Below are 21,693 nucleotides of genomic sequence, written 5' to 3'. Positions count from 1 at the left end.
CATCTGCCCTGTATTTCCTCCTTCTATTAAGTTTTCCCTAAAAGTTCATGTCTCTTGGTCTCAAGAAACAAGTATAGTATGATTCTTCCTTTTCTCTTGACTCTCACGCATTCAACTAGTTGTCAAATCCTATTTTATCTCTGAAATCTCTAATCGCTCTCCAGCCCCTTCTATTCCCAGTATGTCCTTTCCTAACTGGTCTATTCTGTTCCCATCTGTCTATTCTTCACAATCTGTCTTATACTAGAATGAGGTTTTATCCTGAAACAAAATTTGAATCATATATTTTTGTCTAACATCTTTCAATGGTCCGAATTCCCTCATATGAAATTCAAGATCCATTACAACTATATTTTAATCTCTTTCTTCACTATGTCACACTGTTCCTTTTTATGCACCATATTGAATGTATTTCTTTCTTGGTCTAAACACATGTGGTATTCCACTACAGGCATCACTGTACACTCAAACACCAGACCAACTTTCAATGCCCAGCTCAAGAACTTCTGCCTCCACATACTTTCCAACTTATGGGCAAAAAATACTCTCTCATAAAAACAAATGACAAAATAAGCCATAAGGTAACAAGAACAGAGAGAACCACAGCCAATGGCCTTTAAATATGAAAAAAGTACAGGTGGTAAAAGAAGTTGATTTTGTTTGGTTACTCTTCCCCATGCTTGAGGATGCTCATATGCCAGAAAGAAACGCACTTTTTTGAAATATAAAATTTAAAAACTGTGAAAGAAAATATCTAATGAATGATTATTCTAAGAATTTGTCCAACATCTTATAACTCTAAAAAGAATGTTTTGGTGACAAATGTGCAGCATATGTCTTGAAGCACTTGATAAAAACCAAAGAATTCAAAACTATTTAATGTAATGGTGAATTACTTAAGAAAGAGGGAACACAAAACTGCTTAATTCTGATATACTTCAGAATTCAAAGGCCATAAATATGATAAATGTTAAATTTCCACATCAAATTCCCTAGAATTGAATGGCAGATAAGTCAGGATCACATTCCTATAAGCACAGTTTGGGTTTACTTACCTTCTGGTTTCCTACCCTGTCACTTTCTTGCCCACTCATATCAATCCACAGTTTTATGAAATAGATTAAACCAGTGATAATTCATTCACCCATTTTAATACAACTGGTTACAAACTGAATACTGCTATAAACGCTGTCATATCTTCAACCAACCAGTTTTCTGACCAACATAACTTTTAAAAGAATATTAAAAGCAGATGATGTTAGGGATACAAATGTCAATCAGACTGAATCCTATGGTCCTATTCATCAAGTACTGGGAATGTATCATCATTGATCTAATCTAAAGCTGCTCAAATATCCAATATTAGTAATATTATCATAAAAATGGGTGGATGTTTACAAATACAACAGAAATAGTAAATATCCTAAATATTTATACCTTTAAGCTAGATTAACATATAGTCATATGACAGTTACATATGTACTACACTACATACCAGTATATTTAAAACAAAATAGCTTATTATAAAAACAAGGCTTGGCTGGTGCGGTGGCTCATGCCTGTAATTCCAGCATTTGGGGAGACCGAAGCAGGTAGATCACCTGAGGTCAGGAGTTTGAGACCAGCCTGGCCAATGTGGTGAAACCCTGTCTCTACTACAAATACAAAAATTAGCTGGGCATGGTGGTGTGTGCCTGTAATCCCAGTTACTAGGGGGGCTGAGGGAGGAGGATTGCTTGAACCTGGCAGGCGGAGGTTGCAGTAAGCCGAGATTGTGCCACTGCACTCCAGTCTGGGCAACAGAGAGAGACTCCATCTAAAAAAAAAAAAAAAAAGCAAGCTCCCTCTTACATATCCCAAATTACCTACCTGGCAGCTAGGTAAATCTTCCCCAAAAAGGTGGTGCTGAAGAAGGCTGGTGATTCTGAGAAAAGGTAAGCAGAAGTCCTGTAAGTATTTTTCCATGGATTCAGGAGACCAAGCAATAGGGTTAACCTAAAGTTAAAAAAGAAAATTTGAACAAGTCAGTCTACAATAAAGAGTTTTTAAAAATTACATTGATAATGGCAAGAAAATGTAAATTTTTTACTAAATAACCGCTACATCTGATTTTTGCAAAAACATACCATTGCACATTCCTGAGTTCCTTCTTCATGGTATAACTTTCCTTTAAATAGTTCACTTATCACAAAGCTCAGTAATACTTCGTAAGACTTTTCTGCATCACATGTACTCTGAAAAAATTAAAATATTGGTTACACTGGTCACTGAAAATTATAAAAAATTTACATTGGAAATAATTTTTAATGAGTAAAACTGATTATATTATTTTTCAAGCATATGAGCTTCAATTCTTCAAAATTTGGGTAAAACTGTACACCTCTGGATTCACAATGAAACTGGGTAGGTGGTCAAAGCTATTCCAATACTTCTTTAAAAGACAGCATATAAATTACATAATTATATGTAAATAAACATATGTAAATCATGTTTTTTGACCAAGTAATTCCCACCCCTGGGAATTCTTTCCAGGGATATAATCCAAAAGAAAAAAAAATAGCTATATGTATAAGACATCCAGTACAGCACTATTACGGCAAGAAACTAGAAATGACCAGCAAGAGTGAGGGAGTTACCTAAAAAATGGAATACCAACTTAAAAAACATTTTCTAAGCAGCAAATGTGGCAAATTTAAGCTGTACAAAAAATATTTACAATGTGAAAAGAGCCAAATTAAAAAAAATATAGTCATTATAGTGGTATAATATATGCATATAACATATGCATACAACAGAAAAAATATAGACCACAAATTTTTTTCATTTACAATTTCCCTCAAATGTCTTTGAGGATTTATTAAAATAATACACTATAAAAATAAAATAGGACAATATATTTATTACAGAATATGCAGATAATGACATTAAGTAACAGTCTACAAGTTGATCTTAGTGACCTACTTCCATTTTATCAGAAAGAAAAAATAATGGCTTTTTATGAACTCAAATGTATGTCAATAAAATCTTTATACATAAAGAAATGCACTTCTTTTTATATTCACTGAAATATAAAGTGTAACATGCAAATTACCATAAAATGTAAATTGGGATAAAGTCAGAACTGCTATGATGTCCTTTATTCTACTTATTAACTATACTTTTAAAATCCTAAAATATAGGAAGGGATAAACACCACAGAATGTAAGTTTAACCTAAACTTTTACGGCACTGATAGTTTGGATCAGAGAATTTATTATTGGATGATATTTGGTCTTTCTATAGTTCCTCATTGTTTCGTTCATGTTACTGTGCTCTTTCCAACTAGACTGTAAATTCCAAAATATCATGAACTATGCTTTTTATTTCCCATGTATCCCTCTGCATAACAAAAATCTGAGCAAGAAATACCTGCTAATTAACTGATGAAATTTATTTTGGTAATACTGAAGTTTTGGAGTATTGGACCTTGGAACTTGCTTGGGTGTGCGTCTTCTGATAATCACTTCTTTGCATTATCTTTAAATTACTCCTGTGCTTTCCACCATATTCACTCAGCCATGTAGTATTATGTCCTGATTCTAAACTATAAAAATGACTCTGACTCTGCAGTGGTTCTCCTTATATCATGTGACTCGCCCCATCCTTACCTAATTAATCACCAGTATGATTACTTGTTTAATATAATGACCTATAGATTACATATAATTCACAAGAATCAATATCCCACTAAATATCAAAACAGCAATGTATCATGTTTTTAAAATTGATTTAAGTAAATTATCTCTTAAATAGGCAGAGTTCACCTAAACTCAAAACACTACCATAGATTTGTAGAAAACTCAAAATACTACCACAGATTTGCTATTTATTAATCAATATGGCATAGTTAAGTTTCTCTAAATGTACAATTCAGTCTAAAAGCTTCCTAAATTCAATATACTTTTCTGAGTAAAAGATTCAAAGAGTACAAGAGAAGAGTATTTCTGTTCAGATCGGCTAAGTAAGTCACTGAGTGATAACTTTTAAGTCATTATTAACAAATACATTTTGAGCACTTATTTTACACATAGCAAGTTTTACATCATATCAGAAAGTTAAATATAATGTAATGTTCACTGCTTTGTATTGAGACTTCTTCACAATACAAAGTATTAAGAAAAATATTTTATATAGGCAACCTTTGAATAAACAAAAAAGTAGGCTCATGAAGCTTAAGAAACATGATTTCTGAGAACATGGATGAAAGACCTAAAATCGAGATAAGAAGAATCCTAAGGGGGAGGTGGCAAAAGTATGTGGGTTAAATTTAAAAAAGGATCAAGGGTCGAGAGATGCAAGAGAGTCTGTGCTGGGTAGAATACTTTGTCTAAATTACAGTATTTCTTAAAGTTTTTGATTTCAATATATTTTGGATGCTATGATACCACACCCCAGCAAACAAAACAACAAAACCTATCCAAGGATCCCAGACTAAGAAATTCTAGTAGGCTGGGCATGGTGGCTCATGCCTGTAATCCCAGCACTTTGGGAGGCCAAGGTGGGAGGATTGCTTGAGGCCTGGAGTTCAAGACCAGCCTGGGCAACACAGCAAGACTTCCTCTCCACAAAAAATGGGAAAGTTAGCCAGGTGTGGTGGTGTGCGCCTGTAGTCCTAGCTACTTCAGAGGCTGAGGTGGGAGGATCGATTGAGCCCAGGAGTTTGAGGTTGCAGTGAGCCGTGATCATGCCACTGCACTCCAACGTGGGCGATAGAGTGAGACCCTGTCAAAAAAAAAAAAGAAGGAAGAAAAGAAAGAAAGGAAAAGGAAGGAAGGAAAGAAAAAGAAAAAGAAAAAAGAAAAGAAATTCTAGTATAAAGACTCTTAGCAGAAATTCCATTGACCAAAAAAGTACGAGTTACACTAACTGGAATGATGACTTTTTCAGAACTAAATCTCATTATCAAATTAACACCCCTTCAAAAAATATATACTACTGATACTTTTACTACCATAGGCCAGATTAGATCTGGCAAAAATACGTTTTCATTACAATTAGTATGCCAAAAATAAGCAATTAAAGAGATGAAGCGAATAAGTGAAATTCAATGAAGAAAGGAAGAAAGGAAGGAAAGGGGTGAGAGAAGACGTAAAGAAGGAAGTGAAAAAAATAAGAGTAATCAATGATGCAGAAATCTAAGTAGTTACAGAGGTCACAGTGGTATATTTCATCACTCATAAATATGGTTGTCTCCCAGTTTCCATGATGGATGGGTTCCAGGAACCCCCCCTTGGAAACCAAAATCCACAGATCCTCAAGTTCCTAACATAAAATAGTGTATTACAGTATAGTTGTTGGTATTACAGGCATTTACAAACTGCTATGTATCTAAATGTTTATGTCTATTATAGAAAAAGCTAATAATATGTAGTAAACCAACCTACAGACTATCATAATTTTTAATTTTCTTTCACTAAAGAAAATTTTATATAGCTATAAACTAATACACTAATATATATTTATATGGCTATAAGCCAATATACTTCTAATTAATGTTCTGATAAGAATCTGTCTCATATAAAGTATTTTATTAAGTGTTTTTTAAAAATAACTAACAATTACGAGGTTCAGAAAAAAACTGGACCAGTTACCTAAATTACATCATGTTCCTCCCTTCACAGATTTACAATTGTAAATAAATAGACCCAAATTTTATCAGCAAATTTCTTAAATGTGTTATTTTTCATGATTAGACAGCTTACTAAGGAAACATATTTAAATAATGACACAGCACAGAAACCTAATATACCTGATTTGAATACTATCTGAACACTAACAATCCAAATATCAGATTACATTGCAGTCAGAAAAATTAAAAGAATATTTAGGAAAAATAGGCCAGACAAGGTGACTCACGCCTGTAATCCCAGCACTTTGGGAGGCCAAGGCAGGTGGATTACCTTGAGTCCAGGAATTCGAGACCAGCCTGGGCAATATGGTAAAACCCCAGCTCTACTAAAAATACAAAAAATCAGCCGTGTGTGGTGGCACAAGCCTGTAGTCCCAACTACTCGTCGGGGCTGAGATGGGAGGATCCCTTGGGCCCAGGAGGTTGAGGCTGCAGTGAGCCCTGATCATACCATTGCACTACAGCCTGGGTGACAATGAGACCCTGTCTCAAAAAAAAAAAAAAAAAAAGAAAGAAAAAGAAAAAACTAAAGATAATTACAAAAAGAAAAACTGTCCAAGAATTAACCAGCAACAAGGGGAAAAAAATCTTTAAAGAAAGACAGAAATTAATTTTGAGAATTTAGAATAACAGAATTGAAATAGAAGTGCCCTTATAAATCATATGGTCCAAACCTTTCATTTACCTTTGAGAAAGCTGAGGCTTAGACAGTTATGTTTTGACTAAAAAAGTAACATCTCTATTTAGTGGCAGGAGATTGGCCTTGTATTTGGGTTTGATGGCCAACTGACATATAATAAATAATTATCCTTAATCCATAATTAAGACATAGTGAACTCTGTGATGACACGATGTTAAATGTACACATAATTGTGATATGAGAGTAAACTGATGATAACAGTGAAGGTTATATTGAATACATTTCATGTATTTATAATTGGTTCTCTCTCCTTTGATACAAGTAGATATGATTTCAACAAAGTTTTAATGACGTTTAAAAACTCCTTAAGACTCTGTGAGCCAATCAAAAGGTTCAATTTACACTATACCTATTATTTTTTCCTACCAACTACAAATAAACACTGAAGCAATTTTCTTCTTTTATCTATCTCTAAGCTGAACCACTCAGTCAGTTCTTCGGTTCTACAACTCTATAGTATCTCATTTGTTCTCAAGCTACTGAAAGTATTTACATTTAGCATAATTTTTCTAAATAGTTTGCATAATTTAGCTTAAACTGAGTTCCTTTGAGTTTGCTAAGAACTTGTATATATTCTAACATGAAAAAAGGTAATATTTCAAGACGCATAATTAAGAAAAGGCTAGGACTGGCCGGACGCGGAGGCTCACGCCTGTAATCCCAGCACTTTGGGAGGCTGAGGTGGGCGGATCACAAGGTCAGGAGTTCGAGACCAGCCTGGCCAACATGGTGAAACCCTGTCTCTACTAAAAATACAAAAATTAGCCGGGCATGGTGGCAGGCGCCTATAGTCCCAGCTACTCAGAAGGCTAAGGCAGGAGAATTGCTTGAACCCAGGAGGCAGAGGTTGCAGTGAGCCGAGATTGTACCACTGCACTCCAGCCTAGGAGACAGACAGAGAGTCTGCCTCAAAAAAAAAAAAAGAAAGAAAAGACTAGGATTTTAAATTTAGAAGTGGTGCATCAAAAGCTATCTTTGGATTGTGATTGGAGATAGGGACAAAAAGAAAAAGCGGCAAATAAAATAGATAAGTCTGCAGATATTTTATCATGTGCTCACTGTGTTAGCACAATTTTTATAAGTTCTCTAAGTTTAAGGCTTGCAGAAAAAGCAAAACAAAACTGCTCAAATATAAAGGGATAAAAGGATGAGGTTTAGAGACAGATATAGAAGGCCTCATTGTTTAGTGAAAACATTTTAAACATTTTTTAGCCTGTAGGTGCTCAATTTACAATTAAAATACCAGTAACTCATTTTGTAACACCTACTCTTATTCACTCAATATCCCCAGCTTAAATGACTTCACCTACCTGCTAAATGACAAATTTGGAAAGAGACTAACCTTTTTGAGAGCTCCCGCGTGTTTCCAGGCTGACCTATCTTCTTCGCTGCATTTAACTGAGAGTGCTGCAAGAGCCTGTGTGTATAGTAGGGTAAAAAGTACCTTCACAAGGCAGGTAAAGTGGTCTGCAAGAGAAAAAAAATTATTATTTCTTCGGAATCTAGATATTTTGTACTCAAAATAGTTTTACAAATATATGCCTTTCCTTGCATATGTAATTGGTTTTTGTTTTCAACACTTAATAGTTTGTTTGTTTGTTTTTGAGACAAGGTCTCAGTCTGTCACCTAGGCAGTGTGGTGCCTGGAGTGCAGTGGCGTGATCACAGTTTACTGAAGCCTCGACCTCCCAAGCTCAAGCGATCCTCTCATCTCGGCCTGTAATCTGCCCCGCTCAACAGTAGCTAGGACTACAGGCATGTGCCACTACACCTGATTAGTTTTTTATTTTTTGTAGAGATGGGGCCTCCCTATGTTGCCCAGGCGAGTCTCAAATTCCTTGGGCTCAAGCAATACTCCCACTGCAGCCTCCCAAAGAGCTGGGGTTAGAGACATGAGAGTCTGAAATTATAATGTACTATTATATTTGCTGCCCAACAGATCTGAAATTATGAAAGCAAAATTCCTCTATTCATCCAAAGAACATATAAATGAGAAGTACTCAGCATAGTGGAAAGGGTGCTCTCTTTCAGAAGACCAGAGTGCTAATGCCATTCAACCTTGGAATAGCTGTGGAACCCTGGCAAATGCCCTTCCTGGGCTTCATATGCTCAACAACAATGTCTGGGAGTCTCAATGTTTAAAACCAACACATCGTCTACCCCATATGATATACATCTTAAGGATAGTATTATATGGAATATGATATAAATCTTATAAAGTTAAAAAAATCTTGATGTTTAGGTTACCAATTTGGCTTCAGAATTTAATGAAAACTATAGCAATAAGCCTGGGCAACACAGAAAGACCCCATCTCTACAAAAATTTTTAAAAATAGCTGGGTGTGGCCGGGCGCGGTGGCTCATGCCTGTAATCCCAGCACTTTGGGGAGGCCGAGGTGGGCAGATCACAAGGTCAGGAGTTTGAGACCAGCCTGGCCAACACAGTGAAACCCTGTCTCTACTAAAAAATACAAAAAATAAGCCAGGCATGGTGGCGGTTGCCTGTAATATCAGCTACTTGGGAGGCTGAGGCAAGAGAATAGCTTGAACCCGGGAGGCGGAGGTTGCAGTGAGCCAAGATTGTGCCATTGCACTCCAGCCCAGGCAACAGTGTGAGACTCTGTCTCCAAAAAAAAAAAAAAAAAAAAGCTGGGTACGGTGACAAGCACCTGTCATCCTAGCTACTCGGGAGGCAGAGGATCACTTGAGCTCAGAAGGTGAAGGCTATAGTAATCCAAGATCACTCCACTTAACTCCAGCCTGGGCAATGGAGTGCAAGCCTGTCTCAAATAAATATAAAAATAAAAATAAAAAACTTAGCAATATGAAATAGTAGTAACAATATATAAAGTGCCTGGTAGCTTCTGGCACATATTAGGTACTTAATAAATGGAAGCTTTAATATTGATAATTAACATTTATATTTACCTAATAACTTAGCAATTTTCTTCAAGTGTCTCATTCAATCCTCAAAACAGTCTCAACTGGATAACTGAGCTTCAGAAAGATGTGCTTGTGATATCAAAGCTAATAAGCACCCAGGTCTGAACTTGAATCCATATAGATCATTTTTCTTCAGGTTCAGTGTTCCTTCTATTATATTATACTCCTCCCCTAGTAAATGGATACTACCATTTAATCAGTTGCTGGAGTCAGAAACTTGCAGATATTCTTAACAATTTCTCCATTAAAATAATCACCAAGTCCTGTTAATTCTACTTTTTAAATATTTCTCAAGTCAGTTTCAACACCCTGGACTAGACTTCCATCCTTTCTTGCCTAGACCTATAATCCCAGCTAAAGTGGCTGTGTTGGGGGTCCCCAAGACCACTGCCAGGTTTGATGATTCACTAGGAGGACTTATAAGACTGAGTACAGAGTCATACTCATAGCTGTTATGACTTATGACTGCAAAAGGATAAAAGTTAAAATCAGCAAAGGGAAAAGGCACATTGGGTGAAGTCCAGAGGAAACTTCCAGAGTCTTCTTCCAGTAGAACCACACAGGATGTGCTAAACTCCCCCAGCAACAACCAGCTGTGATGGCATGTAGGAAATGGATACCAGGGTATCTCATTAGAGACTCAGTGCCCAAGGTTTTTACTGGGGTCATGCAGGTACTCTCTTCCTAGTACATACCAAAATTCCAGACTCTCAAGAGGAAAGCAGGTACATTCGGCATAAACCATACTCTTTGTACAAACAGTTTAGGCATACTGTGCCACTCTTATCAATTCTGGGAATGGTGGGACCCCTCCTGATGCTAGTCAAGGCCTAACCTTGCAAGCAGGCCTTTCAAAGGACAGCAGTCAGGCCTTCTATGTTAATTCTTTCTAGCACAGTAGTTTATCTGTATCACCTCTCAGCCCCCTGCAATCTACTTTCCTTATTCCAGCCAGAATGATCTTTTATTTTTCCTCCAGCTTTACTGAGGTATAATTGACAAAAATTATATTATTGAAGGTAGACAATGTAGTTTTGATATAAGCATACATTTTGAAATGATGGTCACAATCAAGTCAACTAACATATTCATCATCCCGTATAGTTACATGTGTCTGTGTGTATGCTGAGAATACTTAAGATCTCTTTGCTTAGTGCATTTTAAGTATACAAGAGAATATTACAGCTATAGTCGCCATGTTGTATATTAGATCTCCAGAACTTATTCATCTTATAACTGAAAGTACACACCCGTTGACCAACATCTCCTCATTTTCCCCACCTCCCTGTCCCATGTGAACCACCCTCCTACTCTCTATTTTGACTTGTTTAGATTCCACATATAAGTGAGATCATGCAGTATTTCTCTCTTTGTGGCTTATTTCATTTAGCATAATGTCCTATGGGTTCATCCACGTTGTCGCAAATGGCAAGATTTCCTTCTTTTTTAAGGCTAAATAATGTCCCAGTGTACTTATATGCCACATTATCTTTATTCATCCATTGACAGACACTTAGGTGGTTTCCATATCTTGGCTATTGTGATTAAATAATGAACATGGGAGTGGAATGCAGATGTCTCTTTAAGATACTGATTTTACTTCCTTAGGATGTACACCAGAAGTGGGACTATTGGATGATACAGTAGTTCTATTTTAGTTTTTTGAGGAACCTCCATACAGTTTCAGGATGCCCAGAACTAAGGAAAAACAATGAGTCAACAATCAGAATGAGTCATATTAGAGAAATATTTAGATGACAGAAATTATAGGATTTCGTGGACCTTTGGAGGTAGAGGGTGATGGTGGTATCTCATAGATGGTAGCAGCATTGACTAAAATGTAAAACAAGAGGATGAGAACAGGCTTGGATAGGTAGAAAATTAACATTATATATACTGCGTTTGAGGCATGTCTAAAAATTCAAGTCTGGAACTCACTGGGGAGTTGTAGTCTAAAGCTAGAGATTTGGGAATCATCAGATAATAGGTATAGTTAAAGCTATGGGAAAAAAGATAAAATTGTGAAGGAAGAGGACAGTAAATAAAGAAAAATTCATTTAAAAAGAGCCTGAAAATGAGTAGGAAATGAGACAGTAGAAGAATCAGGAAAGGATGGTGCCATCGAAGTCAAGAAAAATATTCCATCATTTAATGAAATATTTTAATAAGTGACAGACATTACAGAATTTGTCTATTAAGTACAAACAAAAACATCCTAACCAGAAAGTCATTTATATTGTGTAGAAACACCACTCACATATAGATTCTTCTTAAACTATACATACATATATTTTTTCTTTTACTAAAAAGAAGTGATGTGGCCAGGCGTGGTGGCTCACGCCTGTAATCCCAGCACTTTGGGGGCCGAGGTGGGTGAATCACCTGAGGTCAGGAGTTTGAGACCAGCCTGGCCAACATGGTGAAACCTCCTCTCAACTAAAAATACAAAAAATTAGTCGGGCGTGGTGGCGGGTGCCGGTAATCCCAGCTACTTGGAAGGCTGAGGCAGAAAAATCACTTGAACCCAAGAGATGGCGTTTGCAGTGAGCTGATAATGGTGCCATTGCACTCCAGCCTGGGCAACAAGAGTGAAATTCTGTCTCAAAAAAATAATAATAAAATAAATAAAATAGAAGTAATGTACTAAAAGAAACGATAGCCACTATAGTTTTAGCTTTTCGTTGTAGAAAAGTAGTAATTTCTGGTTTTAGTCCATTTGTCTGTCTTGATTATCATCATTTAAAAAAATACAGTCAGCTCTTTGTACCTGTGGGTTCCTCATCCATGGATTTAACCAATCATGGATCAAAATATTTGGAAAAAAAAAAATAGATGGTTGTGTCTGTACTGAACATGTACAGACTTTTGCCCTTCTCATTATGCCCTAAAAAATACAGTATAACAACTATTTATATAACATTTATATTGTACTAAGTAATCTAGAGATGATTTAAAGTATATGAGAAGATATGTGTAGGTTATATGCAAATACTACACCATTTTATGTAAGGGGCTTGAGCATCTGTGGATTTTGGAATTGGCAGGGAGTCGTGGAACCAATCTCCCATGGATACCAATGGATGATTAACTGGCAATTTAAAGTCAAGGCTTAAGTTCTCACATTCACTTGTTCATTTAACAGATATTTATTTATTGAATGCTTGCCATGTGTAACACCAACATCTTTTAGGGACCTACAAGAAACAAGGAATCTCTCACATGAGGTTTATATTAGGTCAACACGCTGCTAACTACCAACATTAAAACAGAAAACAAAGTCCTTCAAATACAATTATCAACATTTAAAAAGAAGAAAAAAGGACTGGACATCTAATCTAAGTCAGTGTGTTTAAAAACTACAATAACAACAAAAAAAACTATCAAAATACCTGAGGATGAACAAAGGAAGATCAATACCTACTTGAAATGCCTTAGAAGCAAACTACCTGTAGTTTCTTTTAAGACAAGGTAGAGTATATCTAAAATAACAAAATCCCTAGGGGAAGAGCACACAGGTAAACAGGACATGATCTGAAGAAGATATCAGACATTTTATTCTGTTCCTATCACCACGATAATTTTTTGTAAAAATACTATTCCACTGCTTCCATAAAGCACTTTGCATATACCACATGCAGATGTCAAATCTTCTCAGTCTTACCTTTTATGATTTGGAGTTACTAACTACATGTGCTCTGACCCTCTCCAAAAAGTCTAGTCTACAAGAAAAATCAATTTGTCATGGCTTTTCTGTGTGAAAAACTAAAGTCTATTTTCTCTCTGATGAGTGAAGAATCCAAACAGTTTAATAAGACTTCATTTGCCTTAGTCAACACAGAACCAAGAAAAGATACCAAGTCCGTCTAACAACTAATAGGGTAGTAAATGCTGGTCCTTTGGGTATACTTCAGGCAATTGAATTTTGGGTCCAATAAACTGCCAACATTCTCAAAAAACATTATATAGAAGTGATCACAATATAAGTGTTAAAGATTCAAATGGAAGTAATAGCTTTCTTGAATTTTAAAATGGAAAACAAGCAATTTACTATAAAATAAGACTATTGTGTTTTTAACACATCCACTGTATCCCCAAAGCATTTACTGAACATATGATGTACCAAGTGGGCATTAGGATAGATGGTGCTGCTAGTCTTGGAGGAACTGACAGTCTGGAGAGGGCGATAGTAAAGAAAATCAGACAGGTCAGGTAAGTATCAAAACAGAATCACAGAGAAGTTTTTATGGCAATGAGAAGAAGGATATCCAATAGAAAGGCTTCTAGGAAAGGGCAACACAAGGCAAAGGACCATCATGAGTTATTAAGAATAGATAAATGGCAAACACTTAAAGATGCTCACAGTTCTCCTATCTTAAAAACAAAAAATAACCCCTTTGAAATAGTAATCCCCCCTTATCCTCAGGAGATACACTCCAAGACCCCAGGGGATGTCTGAAACTGCGGATAGTTCTGAATCCTACATCTGCAGTACTATGTAACAAGATGGGTTTGAACTGTGCAGGTCTACTCATACAAGGATTTTCTTCCACTTTTGCCACCCCTGAGACAGCAAGATCAACCCTTCCTCTTCCTCAGCCTATTCAACATGAAGATGACAAGGATGAATAGTTTTATGATGATCCACTTCCACTTAATGAATAGTAAATATATTTTCTCTTTCTTATAATTTTCTTAATAATGTTTTCTTTTCTCTAGCCTTATATTGTGAGAATAAAGTACATAATACATATAACATACAAATTATGTGTTAATTGACAGTGTTATTGGTAAGGCTTCTGGTCAACAATAGGCTATTAGTAGTTAAGTTTTTGGGAAATCAAAAAATATGTGCAGTGGATTTAACTGCATGGTGGAGCGGGGTGGGAAGTGGAGAAGTAAAGCGGGACCACACCCTTTGCCTCTGTGTTGTTCAAGGGTCAACAGTACATACATACCTATGATAAAGTTTAATTTATAAATTAGACACAATAAGACATTAAGAATAATAGAACAATTATAATAAAAATTATGAAAATGTGATCTCTCAAAATTATTTACTGTACTATGGCCATAACTTTTACTATTTAAGGTGTGATTGTGAAACTAGCACAAATTTTTTTTTCCTTCTTCATAATTTCATGGATAGAGGACTCATTCTTACCAAAGATCTTAGTAACCTCAGCATACATTTTTCCTTTCCTTATTAAGTAAGGAATTTTCACCTTTTCACTTAAAAGAAAAAACTTTAGTTTCTCTTTGGCGTATCCAAATTGCCAGTGTCAACTGAAGAATCACAAGGTTTACAAATTTGGAAACGAGGGCTTTATTTCTCATAAAACGTTGCATCCTGCAAGCTAGCCATCAGCAAGCTGGGAATCACAGCTTCTAGCATAAGCCAAGAGCAAGTCCTTTGAGGAAGGTCAGGAATTTATGCTAAACAGAGTGGCTAAGTGTACACGTTCAATAAGCTACAGGAAGAGTCATGAGTATTTATGAAAGGAGAAACACGCACATGCGCAATTTAGCTTCATACCTCTTCATGGGTTGCGTGTTCAAAAAATGGTGGCAACAGCATGATGCCAGAGTGAGGTTTTGACCCTCTGACATTAGAAGGTAGAGTAGAAGACACAAAAACCCTCACTGAACTTCCTCCATGAATTGGCCAAAACTAGTCCAGAGATGCTGGTCAGCTTTGGGGAAGGGGTGTATTGTAAAATTGCAAAGAGGGAGAGGGGAGTTCGGTTGCAACCCCAGATGATTGGCTAAATGTGATTAAAGAATGATCCTCACAATGATCCTAAAGAAAATCGTTCACACCTCAGTGTGCCCCTCCCTTATCAACCTTTAACCTGAATTATTTTCTAAGGAGTAAGCAGAAACCAGCTCTAGAAAACAAGAAACAAAAGATCATTCTTTAATAACGTCTGTTCAGATGGGGAGCTTAAGATTTTATTTTTCTTTCTCGCCACCATCACTAGTCTTGTGCTTTGGGGCCATTATTAAGTAAAATAAGAGTTACTTGAACACAAGCACTGTGATACCACGACAGTTGTTCTGATAGCCCAGATGGCCACTAAATGACTAATGGGCAGGTAGCATCTACAGTGTGGATATACTGGACAAAGGGATGACTTCATTTCCCAGGGAGAAAGGGACAAGACAGCATGAGATTTCAGTGTACTACTCAGAATGGCATGCAACTTAAAATGTATAAATTATTTATTCTGGAATTTTCCATTTACTCTTTTTGGACCAAAGTTGACCATTGGTAACAAAAATCACAGAAAGTGCAACCATGGGTAAGGGGGGACTACTGTACATCACGTATGGCTTCTGTTCTCCTCCTCCATTCTCTCTTGAAAGACCTCTCTGTTCACTGTCTCAATTCTCTCACTTCCTTCTCATTTCTCATCCCACTGTAATCTGCTGATTCTACAAAATATATTTGTATATGGCCACGAGTCCCCAGGGTAATATATAAGTAATTAAATTTTAGAGGTCAAAATCCTTTTGAAAATCTGGTAAGAGCTGTGAAACTACTCAGAAAAAAATGCACATATATATACAATTTTTTTCCTTACTGTTTTAGGAGAATTATGGATTTCTTAAAGCCTATTAATGAACTCAAACCACATACTAAAAAGCCTTGGTCTTAGGCCAGCACAGTGGCACATGCCTGTAATTCCAGCATCTTGGGAGGCCAAGGCAGATGGATTCCTTGAGCCCAGAGTTCGACACCAGCCTGGGCAACAAAGTGAGACTCCCCCCGCCCCCCCCCACCCGCCACCATCTCTACAAAAAATAAAATTAGCCAAATGTGGTGGTGTGCACCTGTGGTCCCAACTACATAGGGAGTCTGAGGCAGGAGGATTGCTTGAGCCCAGGAGGTCAAGGCTGCAGTGAGTTACGACTGTACCACTGTACTCCAGCCTGGGCAACAGAACAAGACTGTCCCCCCAAAAAATTTAAAAAATAAAGCTTTGGTCTGAAGAGGCTATCAAAGACTGTTGGGGTTATATCAATAGGATACAAGTCAACCTGAAGTATTTAAACAGTTATTATTTTACTATGGGACTGAAGGACACTAAATATATTAAAATCCAAGAATTCATAATACTGGAAAAAAAGCAATCAGCTTTGGAGAATGCTAAAAAAAAAGTCATTTTTCTGAAAACTGGTACAAAATCAAGCATTTAACCTGCCTTTCCTATATCAACTTTACCAATGTGTAAACAAATAGGAAAAGTAGGAAAAAATTTTAGTTTTATGAATTCCACTTAAGAAATGTAATAATTAAGGAATAAATCTAGAGAATAATCAATAGCTTCTACTGTCACATAAAGAGGAACAACTGGAAATTATATCTCCTGATAAAAGTATTTAACATTATCCATGAAGTATTTTTGCAAAAAGAAATAAGAAACTGATTCCATCTAAATCTATCTGCCAGTTTGTAGGACACACACAGGGACAGAAGATCATGTTATTAAATGATATTGTTGGGGGTACAATTAGCAAAATAAAGACTATGGTAAGTTCTAAAGGAAAAAAGACCCAGATTCTTCAACAAATAAAATGCAAGGAAGTAGGAGGAGGGAGGCAACCCACAGATTTAAAAGAAATATAACAACCAAATCCAATGTATGGATCTTTTTTGGATCCTAAGCCAAATAAACCAAATATTAAAAAATCATTTACAGGCCGGGCGCAGTGGCTCACACTTGTAGTCTCAGCACTTTAGGAGGCCGAGGCAGGTGGATCACAAGGTCAGGAGATTCAGACCAGTCTGGCCAACATGGTGAAACCCTGTCTCTACTAAAAATACAAAAATTAGCCAGGTGTGGTGGCAGGCGCCTGTGATCCTAGCTACTTGGGAAGCTGAGGCAGGAGAATCGCTTGAACCCAGGAGGCGGAGGTTGCAGTGACCAGAGATCGTGCCACTGCATTCCAGCCTAGGCGACAGAGAGAAACTCCGTCTCAAAAAAAAAAAAAAATTTACAAGAAGCAACTATGGAATTTGAACACTGATGGTATATTTACTGATATTTAGGCATAATTGTTCATTTTTAATTGTGTTCACAATTTTTAAAAATTATTTTAAGAATCCTTATCTTTTAGAGATACATACAGAAGACTACAGAGACAAAATGATACGTGGTCTGGAATTCGCTTCAAAATAACCACAGGTGGGAGGGAGGAGGGAATAAGTGAGGGTATAAATAAAACAAGACTGGCCATGAGTTGATATGGGGGTTCATGAAACTCTGCTCTTTACTGTTATGTATGCTTGTAAATAAATAGTTTTTTAAGCCCTTGGTTTATAACAAAGCAAAACTGAGATACTTACTTTCTTCAAGTCAATGGAAAATAATAAGCAGGATTCAAGCTCTCTTTTGTGGGCCCTGCTTATGGGATCTTGGAAACAGGGATATTCTATAATCACTGGTCCCAGATGCTCTATAGAATCTTGGGAGTCTGTATTCTATACAGCATGGTTAAGAACAGATTTGTGAAGCTCCTCAAGAACAGCAACATGATCCAAACCTGGGTAACTGACCCTCCCTGATATGGTCTGATTGTCTCCCCACCCAAATCTCATCTTGAATTTTAACTCCCATAATTCCCTCATGTTGTGGGAGGGACCCAGTGGGAGATAACTGAATCATGGGGGTGGTTCCCCCGTCCTGTTCTCGTGGTAGTGAATAAGTCTCATGAGATCTAATGGTTTCATGCAGGGAAACCCCTTTCACTTGGCTATCATTCTCTTCTCTTGTCTGCTACCATGTAAGACGTGCCTTTTGCCTTCTGCCATGATTGTGAGACCTCCCAGCCATATGGAACTGTGAGTCCATTAAACCTCTTTCTTTTTTAAATTGCCCAGTCTTGGGTATGTCTTTATTATCAGCATGAAAATGAACTAATACACTCCCTATAAAGGATGATGATTTTATATCTTAAACCCTGGAGGCTCAAAAATAAGAAAGAATTTTAGCCTAAGAGATAATAATTGTAAATTTTGTGTGAATCATCTAAGGCAATAATAATTGTAAATTTTGTGTGAATCATCTAAGAGGACTTCTTAAAAAAGAAGGTGAAGTTCCTCTCTTAACTCTCATCCTGCTGCCTTAAACTAGACTGTGATGGCTAGAACTCTTAGCAGCTACCTTGGCACAGGGAGATGAGAGCCATACCATAAAGAATCTGGTGCTGTGAAGCAGAAGTGTCCGGCCTGCCTACTTTCACACTTCTTTCTACATGAAAGAAAAACAAGCAGTATCTTATTTAAGCTACTGTGTTAATTTGGTTTCTTCTTTATATTATATAGCCAAATCTGATCCTAAGTTATAAATCTTCTTTCCCCTTGTACATAAAGAACTAAATATGAATACCTGAAAACAGTGGTGTCAGAAGTTACTTCCGAGTTTATTCTTTAGAGGCCAGTGATGTGATGGGTATTATAAAACATAAGATGTACGGACATAAGAGATCAAAGAAAAAACCTGTCTTTAATATATTTAATTTGAGCTTCTGATGAGATAATTGGCATAAAAAGGTCTTTCAACCTGGAAACAATGCTAAACATTAAAAAATTTAAGAGGTATATAGGTAGGTTTCTGCATCCATCTATTTTTCAGATAAAACCATAGGAAGCATTTAACATTCTAGTAAGTCTAAACAGTAAAATTTCCTTCCTCTGCTTTTCTCTTCTAATAACAAACAATAACTTAAACAGTTACACAAATATACATTCTTACAATAAAAATAGTTTATAATAACACTGTCCCAATAAAGACCACTATTAACTCTTACATCAAAAGGGAGTGGAGAAGAAAAATTTATATTAATAACTCTATCTCCCCAACTCTCCACCTCCCCTCAAAAAAAACCTGTCTGTGGAAAATTAATATAATTAAGCTCTGAACTTCCTAGCAATTAAAGGCCTCTATCCTGTTCTCGAAGTGTGAAAGACGACTAAAAAAATTAATAAAGAATGGCATTTTTTTGTCTGACCCTAAATTCTAAGAGGAATTCATCACCACAATGACAGCTAGCAAAATATTACACAATGTGTTCGACAGCAGTATAATCCAATACCAAGATAATCCAATCTTGAATTATTGTAAAATTTTAAGAAATAATATAAAGCACAAGTTTTAAAAGCAATTCTAACTACAGGTAAATTTAATGACTGCTAAATACCTAGCTATTTGGCTCCCCAAGGGTGAAGTCCATGTTTTGGTCATCTTTGTGTGTCCAGCACTTGGCAAAGAAGCATAGCAACCTGGTACACAGTAGGTACTTATTAAGTATTTCTTGAACTGAATCAAGCAATGAATTTATTAAATTTGCTTATTAAATTTGGCCAAGAAACTCTTCTTTAATGATATTACTTTAAGGCATGATTATTAACAATATTATACATTTTTACATTGATGATTTCCTGAATTTATTCTATTTATTTAACCATTACTAAGATCAATTTTCTTGACTCACTTTAGAATATAGTTTTTAAACTCTGTTTCTACTGAATTAAATTCAGTAAGTTTGGTTAATTTCACGTATTGCATCCTCTTTCAGCATGAACTTCATCTTCTGTTGAAAGCCAGTGCCAACAGTAACTTCTGACAAGGAGGGTGATGCACCAGCTACAGCTCTCAGACACTGACACAACAGGTCCTTTACTCTTAACTAAAATATTTTTCTCTTTAGATTAAATATTAATAGAGATTAAATAGTGACATAGAGACAATCTTCCCTATGTCAAGTTTCCTTCTCTTTTACCTTTTCAGGTTTATGTAATAATTAATCTTATAAGTAAAAGGTATATTTAACACATTTAAATATTTTGAAGACATAAATAAAGTAATTTTTTAAATATTTCAAAAGGTAATACTACTAATATAATTAGAAGAGCACAATCAGGAGTAAACCAGCATGATCCAAGGCAACTGTTTCCCTAGATTAAGAAAAACTAACCAAAGTGACACAAAAAGCCTAAAGAATTTGAAACTAATTTTACAAAGAGATTAATTTTAATGAGACTACTTAATAGGTTTTTAAGCTCTATAAACACAAATGATTAAATTAGCAGACACAGTCTAACCCCCCAAAAAAAGTAACATTCAAAAATATCTGAAGTTTTGCAGTTAAATATATAATTACCTCAAGAAGTTAAACAGAATTACCATATGATCCAGCAATTCCACTTCTAGCTATACATCCCCCACGAAAAAAAAGTGTTCAAAAACTTTTTTTTTTTTTTTTTTGAGGCAGAGTGTCATTCTGTCACCTGGACTAGAGTGCAGTGGCGCGACCTCAGCTCACTGCAACTTCCACCTCCCGGGCTCAAGTGGTTCTCATGCCTCAGCCTCCTGAGTAGCTGGGGTTACAGGTGCGTGCCACCATGCCAGGCTAATTTTTGTATTTTTAGTAGAGATGGGGTTTCACCATGTTGGCCAGGCTGGTCATGAGCTCCTGGTCGCAAGTGATCCATCACACCTGGCCTCAAACAAAAACTTCTATATGAATGTTCATGGCAGCACTATTCACAATAGCCAAAAGGCAGTAATAACCCAAATGTCCATCAACTGCCAAATGGATAAACCATGTTGTATATCCATACAATGGAATACTACCAAGCCATTGAGATAAATGAAGTAATAATACATGCCATAACATGGATAAACCTTGAAAACATGCTAAGTGAAGGAAGCCAGACACAAAATGCAACGTAATGTATAATATCATTAATACGAAATATCCAGTATAGGCAAATCCATGAAGACAGGAAATTAGATTAGTGGTTTCCAGGGGTTGGGAGAAGGAGAAAATAAGAAAATGACTGCTTAATAGGCACAGAGTTTCCTTTGGGGCTGATGAAAATGTTCTGGAACTAACTAATGGTGATGAATGGTGATGATCACACAACACTGTGACAGTACTAAATGGCACTTCAGTTGTATACTTTAAATTGTTTAAATAGTAAGTTTTATTTTATGTGAATTTCATGATTAAAAAATATTAATTGAAGCTCACAGTGCTAGTATATTATGCTTGTTTATCAATGATATTGTTTTACTTTTTACAGAATGTCATAATTTGCATGAAATATCATAATTTGCCTATGTATTTTTAAATGATTATTTCACACCCTTAGGTAAAGGATTTATCAAAGATCAAGCTGGAGTTTGTATAAACAATGTCTTCCCCAGGAACAAGACTTTTATATACCCATAGATGTTCATTCTACTGTAACTTGTAATAGTTAAACAAAATAAAAACTAGTTTTCTAATACAGAAGATGTATTAGATTGAATATTTTAAACGTTGTCTTCAAGTGAAAGCTACAAAGACCAAGGAGCAATAATTAAAATGTTGCTAA

At 36.1% G+C, this 21,693-nt stretch overlaps 1 protein-coding gene across 4 annotated transcripts in view; it reads right to left on the bottom strand.

The window, feature by feature from the left end:
• Positions 1–21,693, bottom strand: part of UBR3 (ubiquitin protein ligase E3 component n-recognin 3) — a 256,230-nt gene that overhangs the window by 20,845 nt on the left and 213,692 nt on the right. For all 4 annotated transcript variants that reach the window (XM_054476978.2, XM_054476980.2, XM_054476979.2 and 1 more), the window contains exons 33-35: positions 7,711–7,835; positions 2,127–2,234; positions 1,870–1,995 (exon numbers count right to left, since the gene is read on the bottom strand). In XM_054476978.2, the coding sequence (XP_054332953.1) occupies positions 1,870–1,995; positions 2,127–2,234; positions 7,711–7,835 (359 nt within the window). The remainder of the gene's footprint in view (positions 1–1,869; positions 1,996–2,126; positions 2,235–7,710; positions 7,836–21,693) is intronic.

Source organism: Pongo pygmaeus, chromosome 11, assembly GCF_028885625.2.
Source record: "Pongo pygmaeus isolate AG05252 chromosome 11, NHGRI_mPonPyg2-v2.0_pri, whole genome shotgun sequence".
Taxonomy (NCBI): domain Eukaryota; kingdom Metazoa; phylum Chordata; class Mammalia; order Primates; family Hominidae; genus Pongo; species Pongo pygmaeus.
Note: the sequence above shows the minus strand (reverse complement) of the source record. Positions and strands in the feature narration are given on the sequence as shown.